Source organism: Coregonus clupeaformis, chromosome 27 (genome assembly GCF_020615455.1).
Source record: "Coregonus clupeaformis isolate EN_2021a chromosome 27, ASM2061545v1, whole genome shotgun sequence".
NCBI lineage: Eukaryota > Metazoa > Chordata > Actinopteri > Salmoniformes > Salmonidae > Coregonus > Coregonus clupeaformis.
In genome coordinates, this window is record NC_059218.1 from 1,647,901 (window position 1) to 1,673,859 (window position 25,959).

The 25,959-nt window shown below is 42.8% G+C and overlaps 1 protein-coding gene across 1 annotated transcript; it reads right to left on the reverse strand.

Annotated features, from left to right (window-relative positions):
- Window positions 1-1,005: 1,005 nt before the first annotated feature.
- LOC121542188 (toll-like receptor 8) lies at window positions 1,006-4,614 on the reverse strand. Its single transcript, XM_041851668.2, has one exon. The coding sequence runs from the start codon at window positions 4,612-4,614 to the stop codon at window positions 1,480-1,482; it is 3,135 nt and encodes a 1,044-aa protein (XP_041707602.1). The 3' UTR covers window positions 1,006-1,479.
- Between the last annotated feature and the right edge of the window lie 21,345 nt (window positions 4,615-25,959).

A 25,959-nucleotide genomic window follows, 5' to 3' on the forward strand; every position in this document is an offset into this window, starting at 1 on the left:
TTACTGTGAACACATCCACTTGTCCTTCATACATCTCTTGCATAGTTATTTTTGCATACTCAGGCTTGCATAGTTCGTTTTGTTTCGGTATGTTGCATTGAAAGGGGCTAATATTTTGTTGATTCGATCACAATTCCCACAGTAAAGGGAAGTGTTGATAGTGTTAACTAAGGGGGAAAACTCTAGAAAGTTGAGTGAAGTTCAATCTCGTGTTTCTCTGTGCAGGCTGATATTTCTTCTGCATGGCTGTCTCGGGAAGGTGCACGCCCACGCACGCGTGCAGCTTAGAGGGAACATTGCACGCTACTGTAAGTCGCTCTGGATAAGAGTGTCTGCTAAATGATGTAAATTGTTATTATTATAACCAAGTGAGAGAGGTAAAGAATGTATGTGTCTTATGCAGGCTACAGAATTGTATATGTTTCCTGTGGAAGCAGTATTAGTGCATTCGGAAAGTATTCAGACCCCTTGACTTCTTCCACATTTTGTGACTTTACAGCCTTATTCTAAAATTGATTTTTTTTTTTATAATCTAATCAATCTACACACAATACCCCATAATGACAAATGTATTAAAAAATGTATTAAATATATACAACTGAAATATAACATGTACATAAGTATTCAGACCCTTTACTCAGTACTTTGTTGAAACACCTTTGGCAGCGATTACAGCCTAGAGTCTTCTTGGGTATGACACTACAAACTTGCCACACCTGTATTTGGGGAGTTTCTCCCATTCTCTTCTGCAGATCCTCTCAAGCACTGTCAGGTTGGATAGGGAGTGTCGCTGCACAGCTATTTTCAGGTCTCTCCAGAGATGTTAGATCGGGTTCAAGTCCGGGCTCTGGTTGGGCAACTCAAGGACATTCAGAGACTGTGTGCTTAGGGTCGTTGTCCTGTTGGAAGGTGAACCTTTGCCCCAGTCTGAGATCCTGAGCGCTCTGGGGCAGGTTTTCATCAAGGATCTCTTTGTACTTTGCTCGATCCTGACTAGTCTCCCAGTCCCTGCCGCTGAAAAACATCCCCACAGCATGATGCTGCCACCAACATGCTTCACTGTAGGAGTCACATTATTTACTATATTGTACTGTAGATGAGGCAGGCATTTTCACAGAGAAGCTAATGGGACGATTGATAATATAATCCTTCACAGGAAAAACAGAAATTAAGGCCTAATATTTTATTATGGATTGTACAGATAACCATGCAGCCCCCTACAATAGGCTACATTGTGTGTGTGTGTGTGTGTGTGTGTGTGTGTGTGTGTGTGTGTGTGTGTGTGTGTGTGTGTGTGTGTGTGTGTGTGTGTGTGTGAGAGAGAGAGAGAGAGGGGGAACTACACTGTCATGTCTCTAGGAACTGATTCTAGAACACTGCAGAGTAGGAATTGGAGACCTTTAAGCTGTGGGTAAGTAAACTCAGCCATGTGTTTGGTCGGTTTCCTGTTTTTCGTCAATTCCTTTCATGTCCTTGGGTTCACCGCCCAGTGAAGTATGTGCCGTGTAGTGATGCGTGTGTGGCTCTCTGATCTTTCCATATGGCTCTCTTCAGCTGGTGCCAGAACCAGCGCTGGGCAGCCGGACCGGCGGTTGCAGGCCACTCCAGAACACTGCGCCTGCAGAGCCGTCTGCGCAGGTGGAGGATGCGTGAGCGTCGCAGCACCTGGGGCTGCAGCAGCAGCAGCACCATGGCGTCCACACCCTCCTCCACCAGCCGCTGCTGCACCAGCAGGGCGGCCATTTTAACTACACCACGCGACAGGAAGCCCTCTGTCAGCACGAACACCGTCTTCCTGCTCTGCTGCACACTATTGGAAAGGTTATCCATGATAGGCGTCCCTGGCATCCAATCACGCTCCTCCAGGCAGAGTGGGCGAACCCTCTCTCCGCGCTCCTCTAGTTCCACCCTAAGGTGGTTCAACACCCAATCAGAGGCCAGCGGGTCTGTGGTGTCATACATAACAAAGGCATCATAGACACAGTCTGTCGGCAGTAAGCGACAGTGGTGCTTCAGCTTGGCCCCACAGTAGTCCAGAATATAGGACAGGTCCCAGTAGAAGAGGTGTGCTGTGAGAGATACCAACAGAACGTGAATGACGAGTAACGACGTGAGGATGCAGAACGCCATTGAGTTGTCATCATTCACACATTCCTCTATGTCGTAACTCAACACAGACCTGCCCCTCCTCTCCGCGGGCATGTCACACGTCACCCCGATGGCCAGCAGAGGGAGCTCCACCTCATTGCTCCTCATCCACAGGTGGAAGTCCAGCAGGTCACAGGTGCAGTGGAGCGGGTTCCCCTGTAGTGACAGCTGCTGGAGGTAGTTCTCTGCTCCAGATTCAAACGTTGTCTGGTTGATGAGCTCCAGCAGGTTGAAGCTGAGGTCCAGCACCCACAGGCTCCTGGCGCCCCTGAGGAAACCAGGCGCTAGCCGGTAAATCCTGTTATAGCTCAGGTCCAGCAGCCTCAGTGAACTGTTAAGAGTGGAGAAGGTTAAGGCCACCTGCTCCAGTTGGTTCTTACTCAAATCCAGCTCCTCCAGATGTGATAGTTGTGTGAGCTTCGTCCAGTTAAAGTCCTCAAGTCTGTTTTTACTCAGAGTCAAGCGTCTCAGGGTCTTGGGGAAGTTGTCGTATACCTCGGATGGGATGTGGTGGAGCTGGTTGTATGACAGATCCAGGGACGTCAGGTTATTAAGTTCTGTGAAAAGATTAAAGTAAAAATCCTGACCGTTGTTCCACATGATGTCCAGGCGGTTGCCCTGGAAGTTCAGTTCTTGCAGGGAGCTGCTTGACATGGTTTTATCAGTGAGGGTGCTGATCTCATTCCAGCTCAAGTTCAGAACCTTCAGAAAACCCAGGTTTTCCAGGAACGCTAAACTGTGGTTTAGCCCTGCCACCACAAAGTAATGCTTATTATAACTCAAGTCCAACACCTCCAGTGCTGCCAGTTCACTGAATGCATGCTCATAGCGCAGGTAGACCTTATTCTGGGATAGATCCAAGTACTTCAGCTTGGAGAAATGTACAAACTCACTGCCGTTGAACATGTCTCCAATGAAGTTAGATGAGAGGTTGAGACAAGCTGTGTTGTTCAGGCCCTGCAGCATATCAGGGTTTATGTGGAAGATGTTGTTTTTGCTGAGGTCGAGCACTGGACCATAAGCAAGACACTCTGGTTTAATGTTAGGCAAATGGCGACGGTAGAGTTCATCCTTGTGTATGAAAGGCCCATACCTGTCTATATCTGGCTCATAGCCCCAGCCATACCCATTCACAGACAAGGCATCTGCCCTCTTGGACAGGAAAGTCAGACTGTTCTCTGAGAGGCCAACACTGGATAAGTTGTGGAACTTTTCAAAAAGTGAAAGGTCTGCCCAATAGATAAAGTTGGTTCCCAAATTGAGCACAGACAGGTTAGCTAAACTGTAAAGTGGTTTCAAGTGATTTTTGTGAAGAGCTGAAAAAACATAGTTTTCTAGGTGTAATGTCTTCAGAGATGTCAGTTTGGAAAAATTCTTTGAGAGCCTCAAGTTGTGGGAATATGAAGATTGTCCAGCATTATTGTAAGACAAGTCAATCACTTCTACGAAAGGTAGCACAGAGAGGAAGTCCCCATTGGCTATCTCCCCAACCAGACGATTAAATGAGAGATACAGGTAGCGTAAGTTGGTGAGGTTCTCAAACCAGGATGTTTGTAGGTGCTCTAACGAGTTTCCTGATAGCATCAACTCCTGCAGCTGGGAGAGCTTCCTGAAGGCTTCTGGGTGGATCTGTAGTGCCCCGTTAGGTGTATTACAGGGCAAGCAGCGGAAAGGTGCGTTAGAACACACAGGACAGTTACCTGAAAAGTCTAGAGTGCTCAGATTAGTGAGTGCACTCAAGTCATGCTGGTGAATGTGGGTGATTAGGTTCCGTTTGAGTTTGAGCAGCTGGAGCGATGGGGGGAGGAAATGAGGGATGGCTTTCAGTCCGTTAAAAGACAGTGTCAGGTTTGTCAGGTCAGTGAGGTTGGAGAAAGTGTGGTTTGCAATAACCAGGGTCCCATTGCAGACACTCCCTTGGCAGTTGTGACTTAAATGGAGGACTTTAATATGTGGAATATCCCTGAAGTTTTTCGGTTTTACAGTGCTGATGTCATTGTACCTCAGAAACAGAATCTGCAGCCCAGACGGAAGGCCCCTCGGCACTGTGCAAAGGCCGTTACCATCAAGGAGCAGTGCTTCCAGCTGATCCAGCATGGAGAATGTTTGGTCCTCTATCTTCAAAGGATGTTTCTGGGGGTTAAAGTTAAAGCTAAGGTCTAGCTGAGTCAGATTCTGGAGGTTCCAAAACGAGGAGCTGGAGAGTATCTTGATTTGGTTGGAGGAGAGGTCAAGCTCTGTGGCATTCCAGCTGATATCGTGGGGTACCTGGCGTAGCTTCCTGTCCGAGCAGTCGAAGGCCAGTAAATGGTTGCGAGAGATGACATCACAGGGTAGTTTCCTCTGAGCCCAGGTCCTCCCACAGCAGGGGGGGGAGAGACACAGCAACACTAGGAGTAACAGCAGCCTCTGAAAGGCTGCTTCCCTGTGGGAAGAGGATATGAGTATTTCATGCGCTGAAAACATCTGATTCTGACAATAGTCTCAGTTCCCTGAAAGAAAGGACCGGGGCGTAACACATAGCTACAGACTACTTTAAGATACAGTATTATGCATTTCAAAGACTGATAAATAAATAGAAATACCCTCACACTGTCGAGAATGTGGAAGAATCCAAATCAAAAAAGAGCGCAGAAGGCCTCCCATTATTTCTATGTCAAAAACAGAAAATCTATCTTCAGTGCATTTACTGTGTGGTACATTCAATACTACGCTGGGCCTTCCTGAGCTACAACAAATCCTACAATCCTGCTTCCCTAACTATTTTCTAAACACTTCTAAGTTACCAAAAGTGTTGTGAAATGTAGTGGGCCTTTGGTTGCCTGAAAATTCACCAGTTCACATTTTTCCAAGACTGAATTGTTCCTATGCAGCACATCAAAATCACACTGTAGGCAAATAAAACACCATTCAGATTAATCTTAAGCAGACCAGTCATGAACCTGCCATTTACCTGTCAAGGTGCAGTCAGGGCCCAGAATCCACAAAGCATCTCAGAAAAGGTCTTAGGAATCCATTTAAAAACTTCCAGCTAAGAGTAGGTTTTAGGATGATGTTAAGACACTGCCCAGACAAACTGAGCCAGGAGTAAAATCAACTCATAAAAGTTTCTCAGCTAGTAATCACAACAGTTTGATGTACCGTAAAAAAAAAAATCCCCTTCAAAAATCTGTCAGTTTAAGCTATCTGTTTTTTTGCAGTTTTTTTGCATTGGCTGCCTCTCAATTCACCACATCCGCCTATGTCGCCCTTCCACATCTGCAGGGGAAAGTGGCAGAGCTACAGCGCTGCTTGTCAGACCAGGAGACATCCCGAAAATCGGTCTTCTCACATAAACGTCTGCAGCATCTGAATGGTTGAAGTCGATAACATTGATGTGCCAACTTTTATCTGTAGTGTCCGAATTGTTTGGGATACAAACTAATATGCTTTACCCCCACAAGTGTCACGGGACTCGTCTAAAGGTTACCCACACAAATTAATGGAAGTATAGAGGTAGTTTTGTGCCAACAATAAAAAAATTTTTTAAAAAGGGGTTCAAATTATTATTTATTATAAACAAACATCCTGAGCTTTCTTATATCTCCAAGATATAGGACAGACACTTCAAACCAGTATTTCTTATGATACATTTTTTGCCTGTATTTTTTGCCATTTATGAATGTGTTATTCGATGTGTTTCTATGGGCTATAGTAGTTAAGGCAAAATTCTATATTTTATGAAAAACATTTTACCTATTTTTTGGGGATACCTATTGACCTTATTAAAACATGTTTGACATTTTTGTCATTTAGCAGACGCTCTTATCCAGAGTGCATACATTATTTTTTATTTTTTATTTTTTCATACTGCCCCCCTGTGGGAATCGAACCCACAACCCTGGCATTGCAAATGCCATGCTCTACCAACTGAGCTACATCCATTGGCAGTAGAATGGCCTTACTGAAGAGCTCAGTGACTTTCAACGTGGCACTGTCATAGGATGCCACCTTTCCAACAATTTCTGCCCTGCTAGAGCTGCCCCGGTCAAATGTAAGTGCTGTTAATGTGAAGTGGAAACGTCTAGGAGCAACAATGGCGAAATGGTAGGCCACACAAGCTCACAGAAAGGGACCGCCGAGTGCTGAAGCGCGTAGCGCATAGCGCGTAAAAAATCGTCTCTCCTCGGTTGCAACACTCACTTCTGAGTTCCAAACTTGGAAGCAATGTCAGCACAATAACCTTTCTTCGGGAGCTTCATGAAATGGGTTTCCATGGCCGAGCAGCTGCACACAAGCCTAAGATCACCATGTGCAATGCCAAGTGTCGGCTGCAGTGGTGTAAAGTTTGCCGCCATTGGACTCTGGAGCAGTGGAAACGCATTCTCTGGAGTGATAAATCACGCTTCACCATCTGGCAGTCCGACGGACGAATCTCGGTTTGGCGGATGCTAGGAGAACGCTACCTGCTCCAATGCATAGTGCCAACTGTAAAGTTTGGTGGAGGAGGAATAATGGTCTGGGGCTGTTTTTCATGGTTCTGGCTAGGTCCCTTAGCTCCAGTGAAGGGAAATATTAATGCTACAGCATACAATTACATTCTAGACAATTCTGTGCTTCCAACTATGTGGCAACAGTTTGGGGAAGGCCCTTTCCTGTTTCAGCCCCCGTGCACAAAGCAAAGTCCATACAGAAATGGTTTGTCGAGATCAGTGTGGAAGAACTTGACTGGCCTGCACAGAGCCCTAACCTGAACCCCATCGAACACCTTCGGGATGAATTGGAATGCCGACTGCGAGCCAGGCCTAATCGCCCAACATCATTGCCCAACTTCACTAATGCTCTTGTGGCTGAATGGAAGCAAGTCCCCGCAGCAATGTTCCAACATCTAGTGGAAGGCCTCCCAGAAGAGTGGAGGCTGTTATAGCAGCAAAGGGGGGAGGGGGGGGGGGACCAACTCCATATTAATGCCCATGATTTTGGAATGAGATGTTTGACAAGCAGGTGTCCACATACACTACATGACCAAAAGTATCTATTTTAATGTCTGATTCTTTTATCTAAGTGTCATTTTCAGGGACATGTCCCCCTCCACATTCTGAATTTGCATTTTTGTCCCCCTCAGTTTTATCATTGGAATGTGATACAAAACAAGGCTACGGTGTGCTTTAGGACCATGTGGACGCCTCCGAGCGGTCGGGTAGGCTGTTTGGCATGTTAAATTAACATTAAATTAAAATTATGTCCCCCCCACTTCTAAAACCAAAGTTGTGCCCCTGATAATTTTCCAGTGTTGTTCTTTCATAATGCTGTCAGAGAGAAGTTGTGGTTGGAGGAGCCTCCTCTGTTTAATAGGACTATAGCACAGTAAGAGGAAGCTGTCTTACTGCACGTGATGAACTTTCACATTCAGAGAAAATACTTTCTGTTTGTCTTATAAATGATTTATTATGGGGAATGTCAAAAATGCTAATGTTGTTGCCAGGATTCTTCTTTTCACAACCGGAATGCATATTGTACTGAATCATACGGTATGGTTGTTAAAAGCTGATTTTTCATTACCCTTATCAACATTAGTCATCAGTCCCTTTCAACAACTGTCTAAATAGCTATTGGCACAGTAGGCCTAGGCATCAAGTCACTTGCTGATAATGTTGCATAAAACGTTTGAAAGGTCTATCATTAATCACTGAACACTTATTCCCCAGATGCTATCAATTGCTCAACTTATACGTTTACTTATAGGCTAATTTATGCATATTTTTTAAACATGATATTGTGCTCCAAAGGGATATCTTTAAATAACATGATGTAGGTTAATGAAATAATCTAAAGAAACATATGTGATTATTTATTAGCCTAGTGGTTGTAAGTATTTAGGGATATCAAAGGGAAGCACAGCCGCGACCTGCCCAGTGACAAGAGCATGCTGGACGAGCTAAATTACTTCTATGCTCACTTCGAGGCAAGCAACACTGACGCATGCATGAGAGCATCTGCTGTTACGGACGACTGTGTGATCACGCGCTCCGAAGCCGATGTGAGTTTGATCTTTTAAACAGGTCAACATTCATAAGGCCGCAGGGCCAGATGGATTACCAGGACGTATACTCCGAGCATGCGCTGACGAACTGACAAGTGTCTTCACTCACATTTTCAACCTGTCCCTGATTGAGTCTGTAATACCAACATGTTTCAAGCAGACCACCATAGTCCCTGTGCCCAATAACACTAAGGTAACCTGCCTAAATGACTACTGACCCGTAGCACTCACATCTGTAGCCATGAAGTGCTTTGAAAGGCAACACCATTCTCCCAGAAATCCTAGACCCACTCCAATTTGCATACCGCCCCAACAGATCCACAGATGATGCAATCTCTATTGCACTCCACACTGCCCTTTCCCACCTGGACAAAAGGAACACCTACGTGAGAATGCTATTAATTGACTACAGCTCAGCGTTCAACACCATAGGCCCTCAAAGCTCATCACTAAGCTAAGGACCCTGGGACTAAACACCTCTCTCTGTAACTGGATCCTGGACTTCCTGACGGGCCGGCCCCAGGTCTTAAGAGTAGGTAACAACACATCTGCCACGCTGATCCTTAACACGGGGGCCCCTCAGGGGTGCGTGCTCAGTCCCCTCCTGTACTCCCTGTTCACCCATGACTGCATGGCCAGGCACGACTCCAACACCATCATTAAGTTTGCCGACGACACAACTGTGGTAGGCCTGATCACCGACAGTGATGAGACAGCCTATAGGGAGGAGGTCAGAGACCTGGCCGTGTCGTGCCAGGATAACAACCTCTCCCTCAACGTGATCAAAACAAAGGAGATGATTGTGGACTACAGGAAAAAGAGGAGAGAATACGCCCCCATTCTCATCGACGGGGCTGTAGTGGAGCAGGTTGAGAGCTTCAAGTTCCTTGGTGTCCACATCACCAACAAACTATCATTGTCCAAACACACCAAGACAGTCGTGAAGAGGGCACGACAAAGCCTATTCCCCCTCAGGAGACTGAAAAAATTTGGTATGCATCCTCAGATCCTCAAAAAGTTATACAGCTGCACCATCAAGAGCATCCTGACTGGTTGCATCACTGGCTGGTATGGCAATTGCTTGGCCTCCGACCGCAAGGCACTACCGAGGGTAGTGCGTACGGCCCAGTACATCACTGGGGCCAAGATTCCTGCCATCCAGGACCTCTATACCCGGCGGTGTCAGAGGAAGGCCGTAAAAATTGTCAAAGACTCCAGCCACCCTAGTCATAGACTGTTCTCTCTGCTACCACACGGCAAGTGGTACCAGAGCGCCAAGTCTAGGTCCAAAAGGCTTCGTAACAGCTTCTACCCCCAAGCCATAAGACTCTTGAACAGCTAATCAAATGGCTCCCTGGACTAGCATTTTAATGAGGGAAATAAGTATTTGACCCCCTCTCAATCAGAAAGATTTCTGTCTCCCAGGTGTCTTTTATACAGGTAACGAGCTGAGATTAGGAGCACACTCTTAAAGGGAGTGCTCCTAATCTCAGTTTGTTACCTGTATAAAAGACACCTGTCCACAGAAGCAATCAATCAATCAGATTCCAAACTCTCCACCATGGCCAAGACCAAAGAGCTCTCCAAGGATGTCAGGGACAAAATTGTAGCTTGGTGAGAAGGTGACAACAGTTGGTGCGATTATTCGCAAATGGAAGAAACACAAAATAACTGTCAATCTCCCTCGGGCCTGGGGCTCCATGCAAGATCTCACCTCATGGAGTTACAATGATCATGAGAACAGTGAGGAATCAGCCCAGAACTACACGGGACGATCTTGTCAATGATCTCAAGGCAGCTGGGACCATAGTCACCAAGAAAACAATTGGTAACACACTACACCGTGAAGGACTGAAATCCTGCAGCGCCCGCAAGGTCCCCCTGCTCAAGAAAGCACATATACAGTGGGGGAAAAAAGTATTCAGTCAGCCACCAATTGTGCAAGTTCTCCCACTTAAAAAGATGAGAGAGGCCTGTAATTTTCATCATAGGTACAGTGGGGAAAAAAAGTATTTAGTCAGCCGCCAATTGTGCAAGTTCTCCCACTTAAAAAGATGAGAGAGGCCTGTAATTTTCATCATAGGTACAGTGGGGGAAAAAAGTATTTAGTCAGCGACCAATTGTGCAAGTTCTCCCACTTAAAAAGATGAGAGAGGCCTGTAATTTTCATCATAGGTACACGTCAACTATGACAGACAAAATGAGAGAAAAAAATCCAGAAAATCACATTGTAGGATTTTTAATGAATTTATTTGCAAATTATGGTGGAAAATAAGTATTTGGTCAATAACAAAAGTTTCTCAATACTTTGTTATATACCCTTTGTTGGCAATGACACAGGTCAAACGTTTTCTGTAAGTCTTCACAAGGTTTTCACACACTGTTGCTGGTATTTTGGCCCATTCCTCCATGCAGATCTCCTCTAGAGCAGTGATGTTTTGGGGCTGTCGCTGGGCAACACAGACTTTCAACTCCCCTCCAAAGATTTTCTATGGGGTTGAGATCTGGAGACTGGCTAGGCCACTCCAGGACCTTGAAATGCTTCTTACGAAGCCACTCCTTCGTTGCCCGGGTGGTGTGTTTGGGATCATTGTCATGCTGAAAGACCCAGCCACGTTTCATCTTCAATGCCCTTGCTGATGGAAGGAGGTTTTCACTCAAAATCTCACGATACATGGCCCCATTCATTCTTTCCTTTACACGGATCAGTCGTCCTGGTCCCTTTGCAGAAAAACAGCCCCAAAGCATGATGTTTCCACCCCCATGCTTCACAGTAGGTATGGTGTTCTTTGGATGCAACTCAGCATTCTTTGTCCTCCAAACACGACGAAGTTGAGTTTTTACCAAAAAGTTCTATTTTGGTTTCATCTGACCATATGACATTCTCCCAATCCTCTTCTGGATCATCCAAATGCACTCTAGCAAACTTCAGACGGGCCTGGACATGTACTGGCTTAAGCAGGGGGACACGTCTGGCACTGCAGGATTTGAGTCCCTGGCGGCGTAGTGTGTTACTTATGGTAGGCTTTGTTACTTTGGTCCCAGCTCTCTGCAGGTCATTCACTAGGTCCCACCGTGTGGTTCTGGGATTTTTGCTCACCGTTCTTGTGATCATTTTGACCCCATGGGGTGAGATCTTGCGTGGAGCCCCAGATCAAGGGAGATTATCAGTGGTCTTGTATGTCTTCCATTTCCTAATAATTGCTCCCACAGTTGATTTCTTCAAACCAAGCTGCTTACCTATTGCAGATTCAGTCTTCCCAGCCTGGTGCAGGTCTACAATTTTGTTTCTGGTGTCCTTTGACAGCTCTTTGGTCTTGGCCTTAGTGAAGTTTGGAGTGTGACTGTTTGAGGTTGTGGACAGGTGTCTTTTATACTGATAACAAGTTCAAACAGGTGTCATTAATACAGGTAATGAGTGGAGGACAGAGGAGCCTCTTAAAGAAGAAGTTACAGGTCTGTGAGAGCCAGAAATCTTGCTTGTTTGTAGGTGACCAAATACTTATTTTCCACCATAATTTGCAAATAAATTCATTAAAAATCCTACAATGTGATTTTCTGGATTTCTTTTTCTCAATTTGTCTGTCATAGTTGACGTGTACCTATGATGAAAATTACAGGCCTCTCTCATCTTTTTAAGTGAGAGAACATGCACAATTGGTGGCTGACTAAATACTTTTTTTCCCCACTGTACACGTCAACTATGACAGACAAATTGAGGAAATAAAATCCTGAAAATCACATTGTAGGATTTTTAATGAATTTATTTGCAAATTATGGGTTGATCATATAGCAATAAACAAAAAAATTCAACTCCAAAGAAATTGCCTGTCTATGTCACAGGAACCACTGACTTGCTGCCTTTTTATAATCAAGACACCTGCTAGTAACTCTTAACTGGTTAGGACAGCTCATGAGGTCTCATATCTGTCGACTAGGTGATGGCTTTGGCTAGACTGATCCGTGGAGAACGGACACCAAATTAGACTGATTAATGTTGGTCTATGGTCAATGCGCATGCTGCTCGTTTCTAATTGGTTAACTTATCTGTCGGCCCTGTCTAAAGTTCAACTATTCTGGGGTCTCATTTATAACAGTTGGGTAAATTGCACATTAAATATCTGCTTTCGCCATTTCTGAAAAGAATGCGCATGAACTTGATCAAATGTCTTTGTAGGTGATGGCAGAATGTTCCACTTTTGCAGTGACATTTGCTGTAGGCCTAAGCTATATGACAGACAACAACAATTGCAAATTGCTGTGGACCTGTAAACAGACCGTTTGAATTTAAAAGGGCCTAATGTTTTGCATTCACTTTTTATTGAACCTATGCTGCACTGCCCGAATTCAGAAACATTGTCTTTGTCTACTTACAGTGGAAGCCATACACACCTCAATGCAAAAGATCAACTGTCTATTCACCTGTTAAAATCTACTGTATGTTATAAACCACTCTTCCTTTCTGATGGATAGAGCAAAATACTTGAAATAATAGCAATAGGTCCAATTAAATGAGAAATGCGCACGGTAATTTGTTATATGGCTACTTCGGGAATATGAACCCATCATCCATAGCCAGAAAAGGTGAAGAATGTATTCTGCCATGGTTATGAAAATATGTATTATGTGTATAAATGCAATATTGTCTACTTGAGAAATGTGAAATTACAGTTTTCAGACGTAAACTACAGAAGTAACCTACAACCGTCTGTTCCACGGTTAATAAACTGCGCTCGGATGGCATAGAGCAAAATACTTGAAATAGCTTATCTATTTACTGCTGCGAAGTGGGTCTAATTAAATGAGATGGAACGAATGGTATCCTTGTTGTAGGCCTATGGTACCTCGTGAGTATGAAACCATCACAGAAAAGGTGAGGAATTTATTATGCAATGATCATGGAAATGAAATCAATAATAGCCTAGGAAATAGATGCCTATTTCTAATTATTTGTAAAATGCTAAGATAAACGAAATAGATGTTCTCTCTTCTCACTAACGGCAAATTATTGAATCTTGTTATTGAATAAGCGTGTCCATCATATACCCCATTTGCACAAAATACTAATCTACTTTCCTTGCAATGCAATACTTAGTTCAACCATTAGAAACTGTGCCTACGCATGGTCTAAATTCATTTTCATGCCAAGGTCAGTTTTGATAAATGCCCACTTTTGTGTGAAAACTGTTTTGGGGTCTATTTTGTATGTACGCACGGTTTATAAATTAGGCCCATTAACTTGTTTGTCCGTGAAAACTGATGGGACTCCCTTTGAGAAAGCATTGGAAATCACCGATAAGGATCAAATCACGGATACGGATCAAATTATGACGAAAGAAGCTTCATGCAGAGCTTTTAGTTTTATGCATAACAGTAGGAGTGTAAAATGTCTATTTTCTCCGTACTTACGAACAATTATCTGGTCTGAGACGCTTTGTGGATATGGCCCCAGTTCTCACTATACAGTAGCCTACTGTGGTCATTGTTCAAGTCAGAGAGCATAAATTGTAATCGAAATGCCATTCAACTCATGAATCAAAAGTATTTTAAGGAATACAGATGTTAAGTGCAAAGCATAAGAAATACACACATTCAGAAATATCTAGTTTTATGTCTGATTCTTTTATCTAAGTGTCATTTTCCTTACCATTGTTGTTCCTTCATAATGCTGTCAGAGATGTCAGAGTAGTAACGGATGTATGAGCTTCCTATGTTTAATATAGCACAGTAAGAGAAAGCTGTCTTAACTGTGATGAACTTCCACATTCAGAGAAAATACTTTATCTGTCTTGGAAATGATTTACATTTACATTTACGTCATTTAGCAGACGCTCTTATCCAGAGCGACTTACATTATTTATTTTTTCATACCCCCTGTGGGAATCGAACCCACAACCCTGGCGTTGCAAACACCATGCTCTATCAACTGAGCTACATCCCTGCCGGCCATTCCCTCCCCTACCCTGGACGACGCTGGGCCAATTGCGCGCCGCCCCATGGGTCTCCCGGTCACTGCCGGCTACGACAGAGCCTGGATTCGAACCAGGATCTCTAGTGGCACAGCTAGCATGGGGAATGTCAAAAATACTAAACGTTACTAATTTCCACTCCATTCATATGCAAATCCGTTTGATTCATACACTGGCTTGTCTAGCTGTCATGTTTTTATTTTAACCTGCACTTCCCTTTTCTACACTGAAATAATATAATTTCAGTAGTCCTCTATTACGATTCATTTTTTTCTATCTCGCATAGCTCATTAGTACACCCTTGTGGTTGAATATATATATGTATCTATTGTAGGTCCTAGGATACAACAATGAACAATGTTGAACAAATAAATACCATCAAAGGATACCTTACAACTTACAATAATGAACACCTTGTGAAACAGCTGTGAAAACCAACCTGGCAATATTGAAGATTTTAATACATAAACTTTTATATTTTTGTGATACAGGCGTGTCATTCATTTATTTTCAAATATTATTTTTGTACAATCACGTGGCAATCAGACTGAAATACTTAATTCTGGTGTGTGGAATAGAGAGGTGGGTGCTGTGTGGTTGGGAGGTTCTGCCTGTCACTTGTTCTCAACAGGCAGCCTTTTCGGAAGGGGGACTTGAAGAGGGAGACTGCGAAGTCCATGCACTGCTGCTCTCTTTGTTCTGAGTATCTGCAGTGCTAGTGTTTTTAGTTCATCTGTGTATCTCACATATTATGTGCCGAGTATGATATGGCTAGCAAACTTTATTAGCAGATAATGACATGACAATAACAGTAGCTTTAAATGATGCAATGAGATGGAGGAGGGGATGGGATGAGTGGGCAGATTGTTGGGCAATCAGACGTCACTAGGTGCAGAATTTGGTCTGGAGGGAGAGGAGAGAAAGAGTTAAAGGATGAGGAGAGAGGGAAGAGGCCGAATCAAGAGACAGGTGCTGCGGCTAGTTCTTCCTGTCACTTGTCCTCGACAGGCAGCCAGTCTCAGTCAGGGGTGGTGGGATGGAAAAGCAATCATAAAGGATACTTCATTTTCAATAACACGGGCCTGGTTTAGTTGGAAGCCCTCTCACCACATCAAGGTACAGGCCGAGATACTTTGTAAAAAAAATAAATAGCCAGTTTAATTAAGGCCTTTAACCCCCTACTCTATCTTTTTAGTGTTTGACCTGATGGGGCTTGGGTAGGTGTAGCAATATGGTGATGACTCAACCCTGCTGTGTAATGGACTCTGGGACACTTCTGCCATATTACGTACACAAATCTAGAACCTCCAGATATGCAAACACTAACTAGAAACCAATGTCCAATTCCATACCAACCCTGGCCTAAAATTTGATTTGGAATTGGGCACAAAAGATTAATGGCTAGGGAGAAGGGGTTAAGGACCAGTAAGGAACTGGGCAACTCAACAGTCAATTTCAGTCAATTGACCTCAGGAGCACCGTGGGTGTTGAAGATGTCCATCATCGCCTTGGAGGTGGCCTCGCCAGTCTCGTCCTTGATGGGTATCATACAACATGAAAATCGCATTTTTCGTTCCAAGCACCCTTTTTAATGGGTTACAGAAGGGAATTTTGAGTTAAGCACATTCTCTTCCTTTACTGACCTTAATGGGTATTACCTCCACCCACTTGGTGAAGTAATCGGTCGCCATCAGACACCAGTGGTTGCCATTCCTGGATTTCGTGAAGGGTCCGATGAGGTCCACCCCTAACATTTAAAGCGTTAGAGAGAAGATTACTTTATTCTTACCCGTATCTGTGTCATACAGTATGCAGTTTTCATATTTGTAAGGATACTGACACAAACATTTGATCATATTTAACTCTGCTGTGGTCAAATAAAGCTACCATTAAAAAACAACTTATCAATGCAAAATTTGAATTGTGACACACTTACCGATCATGTGCCATGGTGAAACAACTTTGATGGGCTTCAACTCCGCCGCCACAGTCTTTACCCTCTCAAACTTCTGGCAGGCTAGACAGGTACTGACCTATAAGCACAAAGTGACAAATTGAAACACTGTGCGCTCTGAAATGACACAATCGGAATCATAATAATTTCAGATATAATAGCATGTGATTGATAAATAAAAGGTTATTTCATTTGCCCAGCTGTCCACATCCTTGACAATCCCACGCCAGAAGAAGCGTAGGTTGATTTTGGCAATCATGCGCTTCACTCCGAAATGTCCAGCATGCATCTCGGTCAGCACGGCCTCCTTCTCCTCCTTAGTGAAAATCACCCTCCTGTGTGGCTGGCCATCCTTCCCCAGTAAGTACATGTGATTGCCTAACACGTTGGAAGACAAGAGTTGTTGAAATACTGAAGTCTAAGTAAATTTGCACTGCTGTCTTTCTCTTTCTGTTTCTCTAGCTCTCCATCTCTCACTGTCTTTCACTCTCTTCCCACCGCGCTCTCTTTCTGTATGGGTCTCTCTCTATCTAGCGAAGACACCTAGTTAAGGGCAGTTGGAGTTACCATAATTGCTTACACCTATCCATTTGATTGATCAGATTTAACTTATAGCTAGATACCTCAATATGACAGACATAAAACAATATCAATGGAGGCTGCTGAGGGGAGGACTGCTCATAATAATGGCTGAAATGGAAACCATGTGTTTGATACCGTTCCATTTACTCCATTCCAGGCATTATTGACATTATGAGCCATCCTCCCCTCAGCAGCCTCCACATAACTATATGTATTGCTAGCAACATGTAGATGACCAACTAGCTAGATGGAAAATGGTTGTTGAAAAATGGTTGTCCATAGCTAGCTAGCTGACTAGGCAGGGTGAGGTAAATAAGTACAGAAGCTAGCAAAGTCAATCTAAAAACAGCTTAAATTATTTATTCCTATTTAACAATATATTTTCTTATATAAAAAGACACATATGGTAAAGAGAGAGTGTTCTACATTTACATTTACATTTACGTCATTTAGCAGACGCTCTTATCCAGAGCGACTTACAAACAGTGAGACCCTATAGCCAGTGGGGTAACCACTTTACAATCTCTTTCCAGTCTTCTCGGTCCTCCAAAAACACCGTCCTTGGAGAGCAATTCTGAGGTAATAATTTTGTGCGGACTGAGCGAGCGCTTCTGAGGTGAAATAGAGCCAAGCAACCAGCATAGCAACGGACGCTTTGGTTCATTATGTAATCCGGTCAGAATTTTGCAAGTTCTAGCAACAGCCCTAGCAACAGAAGCTAGAACTCAGAGGGGGACACTATTTGGCATGACAGGCCCTATAAAATCTGTGATTCCCCCCCAAAATTATGTGTTATATTTCCACAAATTATGTTCTCAGTTTCATTTTTCACTCTTAAAATTACAATTGTTCATAGAGAAACAACTAAATTGGATGTTCTGAGTGAATGTCAATGCTTAATTCACATCAGAATACATTTTATTTTGGTATAGAAGAAAACTAACACATTTAAAAAAAATTGTGTAATTCTCCTTTAATTGCGCATCTAGCTAGTGAGAAAAACATAATATATATGCTGTAAATGAGTTAAGATTATTGTTGTATCTTCAACTCCACAAAACTGAATTATGTAATATGTCATAAAACATGTGTGTTACACTGCTTGACGGTGACATCGATACACCGAATGACATACTGTGAGATTCCACATTGGATGAGCATAAAACATTATCTCAGGAACAAAGATGTACTTTAAGCGCAAATGAAGGCAATAAACAACTTATCTGATAGAAAACGGCCTATCGATAGTCAGAAAGTGAGTTTGTCATGACTTGCTTGAGGGTTGGGTTTTGATTTCGACAATGCTCACTTGCCCACTAACACAGGATACACAGCTGCGGTGATTGCACTCTATCCAATCCTACCGCAGAACACACAAACAGTGAGACCGAACTACCCAGCACCGCACCGAAGCGGAGCGGACTTTGTTTACATAAGACAACACGTCACAAGTTTTTTTTTTTTTTTTTTTAACTGCACCAATCACCTTAGTTAGATGTAAAATTGCGCGACTAAAATCTCCTCTGTAAAAGCGTAAACATTTATTACAGATTTGAGTTCTCTTAGATTCATTCTGATTATTTGGAGGAAGTGACGCTTGCATCATATGATGCAAAACTCGTCATACTGGCAGTATTTCTGTCTGCTTGAACGGCGAATAGGTCAGATACACATGAAAACATGAAATGACCCCGTGAATCAATAGAACATCGCTCAGAGATGCACAAAAACGATATAACATTAAAAACGGGTGAATCTTTAATTTAACTGCTCTATCCCTTTAATACCTTGCTCTCCTGCTCACAAGCCACTCTTCCCTAAATAGAGGTTCTGCATTCTTCCAGGCCCTGAACCGTGCAGCCATCTCTTTGTTGGATAGAGGCATCTAGGACAGAATTTCCCTTTGTCGTAGTAAATATTAAAATGTTATAGCTTGGTCTGACTAAAATCTTGTGCATGACCCATTTTAATGTTAGGAGCTTGTTTTCAGTCAATGCTGTTCCTATGCAAGAACAATGGACAGAGCCAATATCTTCTCAAGGACAACTCCCACGCCACAGGCCACAATCTGGTTGCTCCCCACGAGACTTTCCTTTGAGAACATACACACATTCACACACACATCTCCATGCATACGCACACTCATCCTCATGCCTCACGAGTTACGCACACACACAAACTGCACATCTTTCTACTGGTCGGTGCCTAGGGCAGAGGACTCTGCCGTGCACAAAATGGGGCTTCTACTCTGGACAGAGCAGACCCGCCTCCTACGCTTCGGGAACCAATCAAGGGACTAGAAGAAGGACCCCTTCCTTTGTGTTGCATTGTATAAAGTAATGCTGAAAACTCTGTTTTTGATCCCTTTTCAACTGTCTCCATAAGAGGCAACTGAAATGGGTCCATGCATGTAGCTTGAGCAGATACCAGCTATCTCTGTGTTTAATAAACTGCCTTTTGCTTAAACATATTCCTCTCCGTCTAGCGTCGTTGGTTCTGTACTTCCTCTCCTGTATGGTTTCACCAACAAAAATGGTAGCAGAGGATGGTTTTTAATTCGATCTAAAAGTTGGTGCGAGAGGAAAAGGCAAATCATCGATCTAAAAACAGACGGAAGAGTGACCTGAAAATCCTGGAGAAATCAACTATTCGTCTTGGCTCAGGGAAACCTGATCAGAGCGCGCTCTTCTAAAAAGGTATGCAGAGCCTGTTAAAACGAAATCTTGCATATTGTATTATAGACCAATACCAAATTTTGATCAGAAGTACTGAGCGTGAGTATGAATACTTGTTAAATAATTTCCATCCTAAATGAATTAAGGCATACATGAGATATCTCGTACTGTGATTTATATTAATTAATCTATGTGAAGGCATAGTGGAAATCATAGTATAGATCTATGTGGAAGTTAAATCTATGTGAAGGCATAGTGGAATCATAGTATAGATCTATGTGGAAGTTAAATCTATGTGAAGGCATAGTGGAATCATAGTATAGATCTATGTGGAAGTTAAATCTATGTGAAGGCATAGTGGAATCATAGTATAGATCTATGTGGAAGTTAAATCTATGTGAAGGCATAGTGGAATCATAGTATAGATCTATGTGGAAGTTAAATCTATGTGAAGGCATAGTGGAATCATAGTATAGATCTATGTGGAAGTTAAATCTATGTGAAGGCATAGTGGAATCATAGTATAGATCTATGTGGAATTTGCTGTGTTTTATATTTTAACGTGTCTGTGTTATATCTTAAACGTGTAATGGATGATGGGAAGTTATAGTGAGACTTATGAGACCGAACACCAATCTGTGGAATTGAGTGAATTTGACCTAGGGTTTCAGGAACCAGGGACTGGGGAGACTGATATTGAAGTTGTGCAATGATTCTAGAACAAGCGTGAGATAACTAAAGTGTGGTGTGTGCTGTGTGTAGAAATTACTGCATTGGTATATGTGACTGGAATTCTGACTTTTATGATAATGATTGCACTACACATAATATAAAAACAATCAGCCTCTTTATATACGAGGGTGTCGTACATGAGATAAGTCTGTATTTGATACCGATAATACATCCAAGATAGAGAAAGCAAGATGGCAGGACCAAACATAACCATACCCAAATTCAATGAATACTTAGAACAACGAATGACAGGGAGAGTAATGCCAGGTCCACCAAGGGAGGGAGGTCATATGCCCGCCCTTGATGTACAACAGATAGAAATGACTGATTATGTGTAGAAATTGACGGAATTTTCTGCAGCACTCTCTTCTCAGGTGCAGAAGGCCCAAGAGGGGGAGCTGTCGGGAAGTACGCTGCCGCTGAAGGTAAACGTGGGAGACTGGGTAAGGGTTAAAGTCCACAAGAGAAAGTGGCTGGAACCCAGGTGGACTGGACCGTACGAAGTGAAGGAGGTTACTTCACACTCAGTCCAGGTCAGAGGTAAATCAGGCGCACCCTGGCACCATCTAACACACTGTACTCCAGCCCCCACTCCTTCCAGACCATTGTCTGAAGTAAGAGCTGATTTGAGCAGCGAGAACCAATCCCTGACAACACAATGAAGAAACCCTAATGGGAACAACAATCTCACTCAGGGTGAAGAATAACTTTTTCCCCCTGGGAGAGATTGGGAGTGTCTGAATGTTTGTATGTATGTTTTCTGATAGGAATTGGACTCCTGCTGGGCACTCCTTATGAGGGGTTGTTGTGTGAAGCTATTTTGAATTACTTTAAATTTACTTGTAATATAGAAGAGGTGGCTAAGGGATTTTTTAACAGTACCAACCATGGGGGAAATCCTCACAAGAGGTCCCAGAATTTACTGGGGACGAGAAATGCTTGATGTAATTAAAATGGAATCCAGAGATAGAAGAAATCTCCATTATATAACGAGGTGGAGGGAGAGGTATGGTTTTGAGGGACGTCTGGACGCAGATAAACTCGAATCCATGCTTAAACAGATACATAAGGTGTGTAAAGGAGAAATAAGCAGTGAGAGAGAGAGAGAGTAGGAGGGGGGCCAGTACCCACTGATAGCCTTACCTAATCTATTGGCGGGGAATGATAGGGGCCCCAGCAACCTTAGATGTATACAGTAATAATAATAATATGCCATTTAGCAGACAGGCCATGAACACAGAGGACGTGGCCAGAGCGGTAGAAAGAATGACCCACCCCATGACAGGAATAGTAAGGTTTGGGCTGCCGTTAGAGGGCAGTGGGTTTCAGGGGATGCCCATAGGACACTTTTGCCATGGGCCGATTACGGAGAGTATGTTGGGAAAATAACTGAATTGTGTAATAGCCTCAGAGAGACATGCAATCCATCAGACAGGAGAGAGGAGAGAGAAGTCCATCCCCCAGCTTTGAGTGTGAGAAAGAGGAAGATAAGGCGTGACTAGTCCTTGAGGGAGAAATAGTAGACTCTAGTGGGGGGAAGACTAAGGAACCCTTTGATCCAAATTGTGAGGTGTTTGAATTGGCTACTATTGACTTAGCACTTCAACAGGAACAGAGAAACCTAATTTGGCATTGACAGTAATGGGTATGAAAATTAATTGGATGATGGGGTTTTGTGTTGAATTAGAGACAGTGAGACTATTAGTCAATACCTAGGAGAGAAGAGAGGTTACGGTAGCAAAGACAGACAAGAAGGAAATAGTAATAGTGGAGACAGGAGTGAGTGGAAGTGTTACAATTGTGACAAAACGGGACATTTTGCTAGAGAATGTGAGGAACCGTGTAGTTACTGCAAGGAAAGGGCACCAGTTAAGAAACTGTAGGCAGAAGGGGAAGAGAGAAATCAGGAGTCCTCATGACCTGGCTGTTTGGTTGTTGTTTTTTTAATTGGGGTTTTCAAATAGAAAACAACACACCTAGTATGATGTTTATAAAGCCTTGTTGTTTCAATTTTGGAGGGTTTTCAGCAGGTCAAGGGTTATAGGTCTTAAAGGTGCACACAGTGAATTTTATGGATATTTTAGGTTTTGGCTGAGTTTGGGGTATATATGATTTCTTATGAGAATGAATGTCATGAGGACTTAATGAACACTTGGGATAACTAACATTTATGAAATATTTAGAATAATGGTAATTGTTTAGTATACTATGGGATTAAACAGTTCGTTAAATGATTTCAATGGCCTCTGAACTCTGTTTTAACATTCTGGTGTTAATTAATCATCCACACTAGTACATTCTAAAGGCATGAGAGGAAGACTTTAAGATAGTTTATTTTACTAAGTTGAGGGTAATTTATAGTACTGTGAAAATTGTGAAGAATATTATAATTTGGTAATAATATATTTGATTTGAACCATAAATAACAGAAGAGAGAGTGGAGGAATGGCAATTGGATAATGAAATACCAATATTAACTAAAGTGATTGTTTAGGTAGGTGGTAATATTGACACATGGCCAAATCATGTGTCAAAGAGGGGGATGGTTGGATTAAATATTAAATATATACGAAGGAGAGGACAAAATACTTTAAAAAAAAAAAACATGTATGATAGTTTATTAACCACACCTGTATGTCAGAGGTTTTGTGCCCCACAGGTGAACTAAAGGAGAAGGTGACCCACTCTATCTAACCAGGAGACTGAATCAGGCCTGGCGGGAAGGGCCCTACCAAGTACTGCCTTTGCCAGCAGAATAGCTGAGAGATCCATCTGGGTGCATGTCACACACTGTACAAAACCAGCTACACCTGACGAACAAACACAGAGTTAGGAGAAAGATCCGATCACCACTATGGTTCGGGGGTTGCCTCCTTAACGAAGATTCCCTTACCCTGTCTGATCATCCCTGTGTGAGTTCGATAGAAGGTAAAGCAATGGGTTGGCCTCTGGCATCTGACATGTTCTCAGGGCAAGGGTGGGGATTCACAGGTCTCCCGACGGTAGGTAGCTGTCTGATTGTGGGGGGCCATATTCCTAACACACACGGACCCTCCTGTTTCAGCCAGAAGTGGTAGTTAACCTAACACAAGTTGAAAAGGCATAGGAGACAGCTAGACGTAGGGGAAAGGGGAAATTCTAGAGTAAACCTCTCTGAGGGAGGTAGTGAGACCGGGGCTGTGATAAAGATAGTGCAAAACTATGGACCTGGAGGAAGTAGTACAGGTGGAAACGGGGTATAGAAATCTTAACCTGTGGTTGGAATGGATTCAGTATACGGAAAAAAACTATGTCTAAAGAGGACTGTTTTGCCTGTAGGACAGCCAAACCAGGGATAACAACTACTCCGTTCCCCTTGACAGGCTTTAACTCTCTGTCAGGTTTTTTCCTCCATGCAAGCCACCTGGGAAAGAGTCTTATGGTAACTTGCACTATCTGTTTCCCCCGATAACAAAATCATCCCGACCTGGGTTGCCTCAGTTTGAAGTCACAGGGGATTCTAAATTGTTTTTCTAGGACTAGTAAGGATAGGATACAGGGTAGGGCATCTTAGCTCCTGCTCCCACACAGAGAATATCACAACTAAAAGAGACCATGATTAATCTCTCCTCTTTGTTGCAGCCAGAGGATTATAGGAGCCAAAAACCAGACCCGTGCTGACATCTGATGGATGTGTGGTGATAACTGATTGTGAACTCACCTACATAAGCAAACAATCAAACGTGTCAGAGACTGGTGAGTTGTCACATAGAAAGTAGGACCTCCTCCCGGGATCCTTTGATGAAAGGATATATATTGATGGGATCCACAATCAGATCGCAGCTGGGTTTGAATCAAGTATTTTCTGGTGGTCAAACAATTAATAAAAATGTAAATTGGATAAATTATATTTAATATAACCAGCAAAAGATTTATTAACCACACTCGTGACGCAATAAAGGGATTAGCTGAGCAGACAGCGGCAACTAGCTTAATGACATGGCAGAATAGAATAGCTTTAGATATGCTTTTGGCTGAGCGGGACGGGGTTTGTGTTCTGTTTGGATATATGTGTTGTACTTTCATCTCCAACAATATAGCACCGGACGGGCCCGTGACCAAAGCGCTTGAGTGACCATCACCACGCTGGAGAACGAACTGGTTGAGAACTCTGGTATTGATAGCTCCATAAACGGTTGGTTTGATAACATATTTGGTAAATGGAAAACTATTGTTGTGACTATTCTGGGTGAAGTTATGGCCTCTATGGGTATACTTGTTCTTTGTGGATGTTGCCTTATTTCCTGGCTGAGTGACTGGTTTGGTGAGTACTCTTCTATGGTGGTTACTGGATTTCTGACCCTAGTGATTGTGTTTTTGCTGTTAATGTGTTGTGCTGCTTGCATCGTCCCCCTGTCTCAGGAGGTCAGTGGTAGGAGTGGTGCAGGCGTCGGGTATGATGCTGTTGTTACCGGCCCAGGATGATGCAGGTGACTCTGCTACTGACTCTGAGACCAAGCTGGATGATCCATGTTTTGCCTAGTAAAATACATACACGCATTTATTTTCAGTTCTTGCTCATTTATTACCTTATGTTTTTACTAACCACTGTGATTGTTTATTCTTCCTGATGTGAAGGTAAAGGATTCCTGGGTGGCTGGTAGCCAACTCAGTACATGTTAGGTGTAGGGGAGGAATAGAGGGTTAAAATTATTATTTATATTTTTTATTAACATTAAATGTTGTGATTTAATTTCCATATCCTGTTATTCTTAAGGGTGATTATACTCTGTTTAGAGTGACACCATAAAATTGTTGGGTTTTATTTTTTGGATCTGTATGTGATGAATAGCTTGGAAGGAATGCATTAATGAGGAGCACTGTACTGATATGGATTGTTTCACATAACAGGCTGATAAGAACACTCTCTCTTTGTTGTCTGTGAAACTGTCCTTGAACATGGGTACATGGAGTACAGTTTTTGGGGGTGTCTTTTGGGTGCTGACTGTTGTACTATTAATAAAAACGTCGATAGAATTAACTACATACATTAATGTCCAGAAATTAGAAAACTGGACTCAACAAGGTTTTGAGGCTGTTCATGGACAACTAGCTGCAACTTCATTAATGGCTTTTCAGAATAGAATTGCTGTTGATATGTTACTTGCTGAAAGAGGGGGTGTGTGTGCTATGTTCGGGGAACAATGTTGTACTTTTATTCCTAATAATACTGCTGCAGATGGAAGCTTGACAATTGCTCTAGAAGGTTTGAGGACTCTTAATGGTAAAATGAAGAGCCACTCAGGGGTGGATACTTCAATGTGGGACTCTTGGATGGATGCGTTTGGTAAATATAAAACGCTTGTTTCTTCTATACTTGTATCCATCTCTGTTTTTGCTGCAATTCTAGTGCTTTGTGGATGCTGTTGCATTCCATGCATACGGACGCTGACAACCAGGATTATAACCACCGCTATTGATCCAAATCCTGCAGATAACGGTCAGATGTTTCCTTTGCTTGCTATTGACGATGCTGACCAAGGATATCTGGATGATGAATAGCATTTAAGCTTTTGTCACGTCTCTTGTGAGACGTGAAGAGGGGGAATGTAAAACTTTATCTTCTGATAAAGTTTTCCCTATTGCAATTGCAGCATTTGTTATGTCCGTCTCTTGTGAGACGTGAAGAGGGGGAATGTAAAACTTTATCTTCTGATAAAGTTTTCCCTATTTTGCCAATTACACTGTTAGCTTGTGTCACGTCTCAAGTTTTCCTTCTTTACTGTTACTTGGTCACGTCTCTGGGGAGACGTGAAGAGGGGGATTTGTCGTAGTAAATATTAAAATGTTATAGCTTGGTCTGACTAAAATCTTGTGCATGACCCATTTTAATGTTAG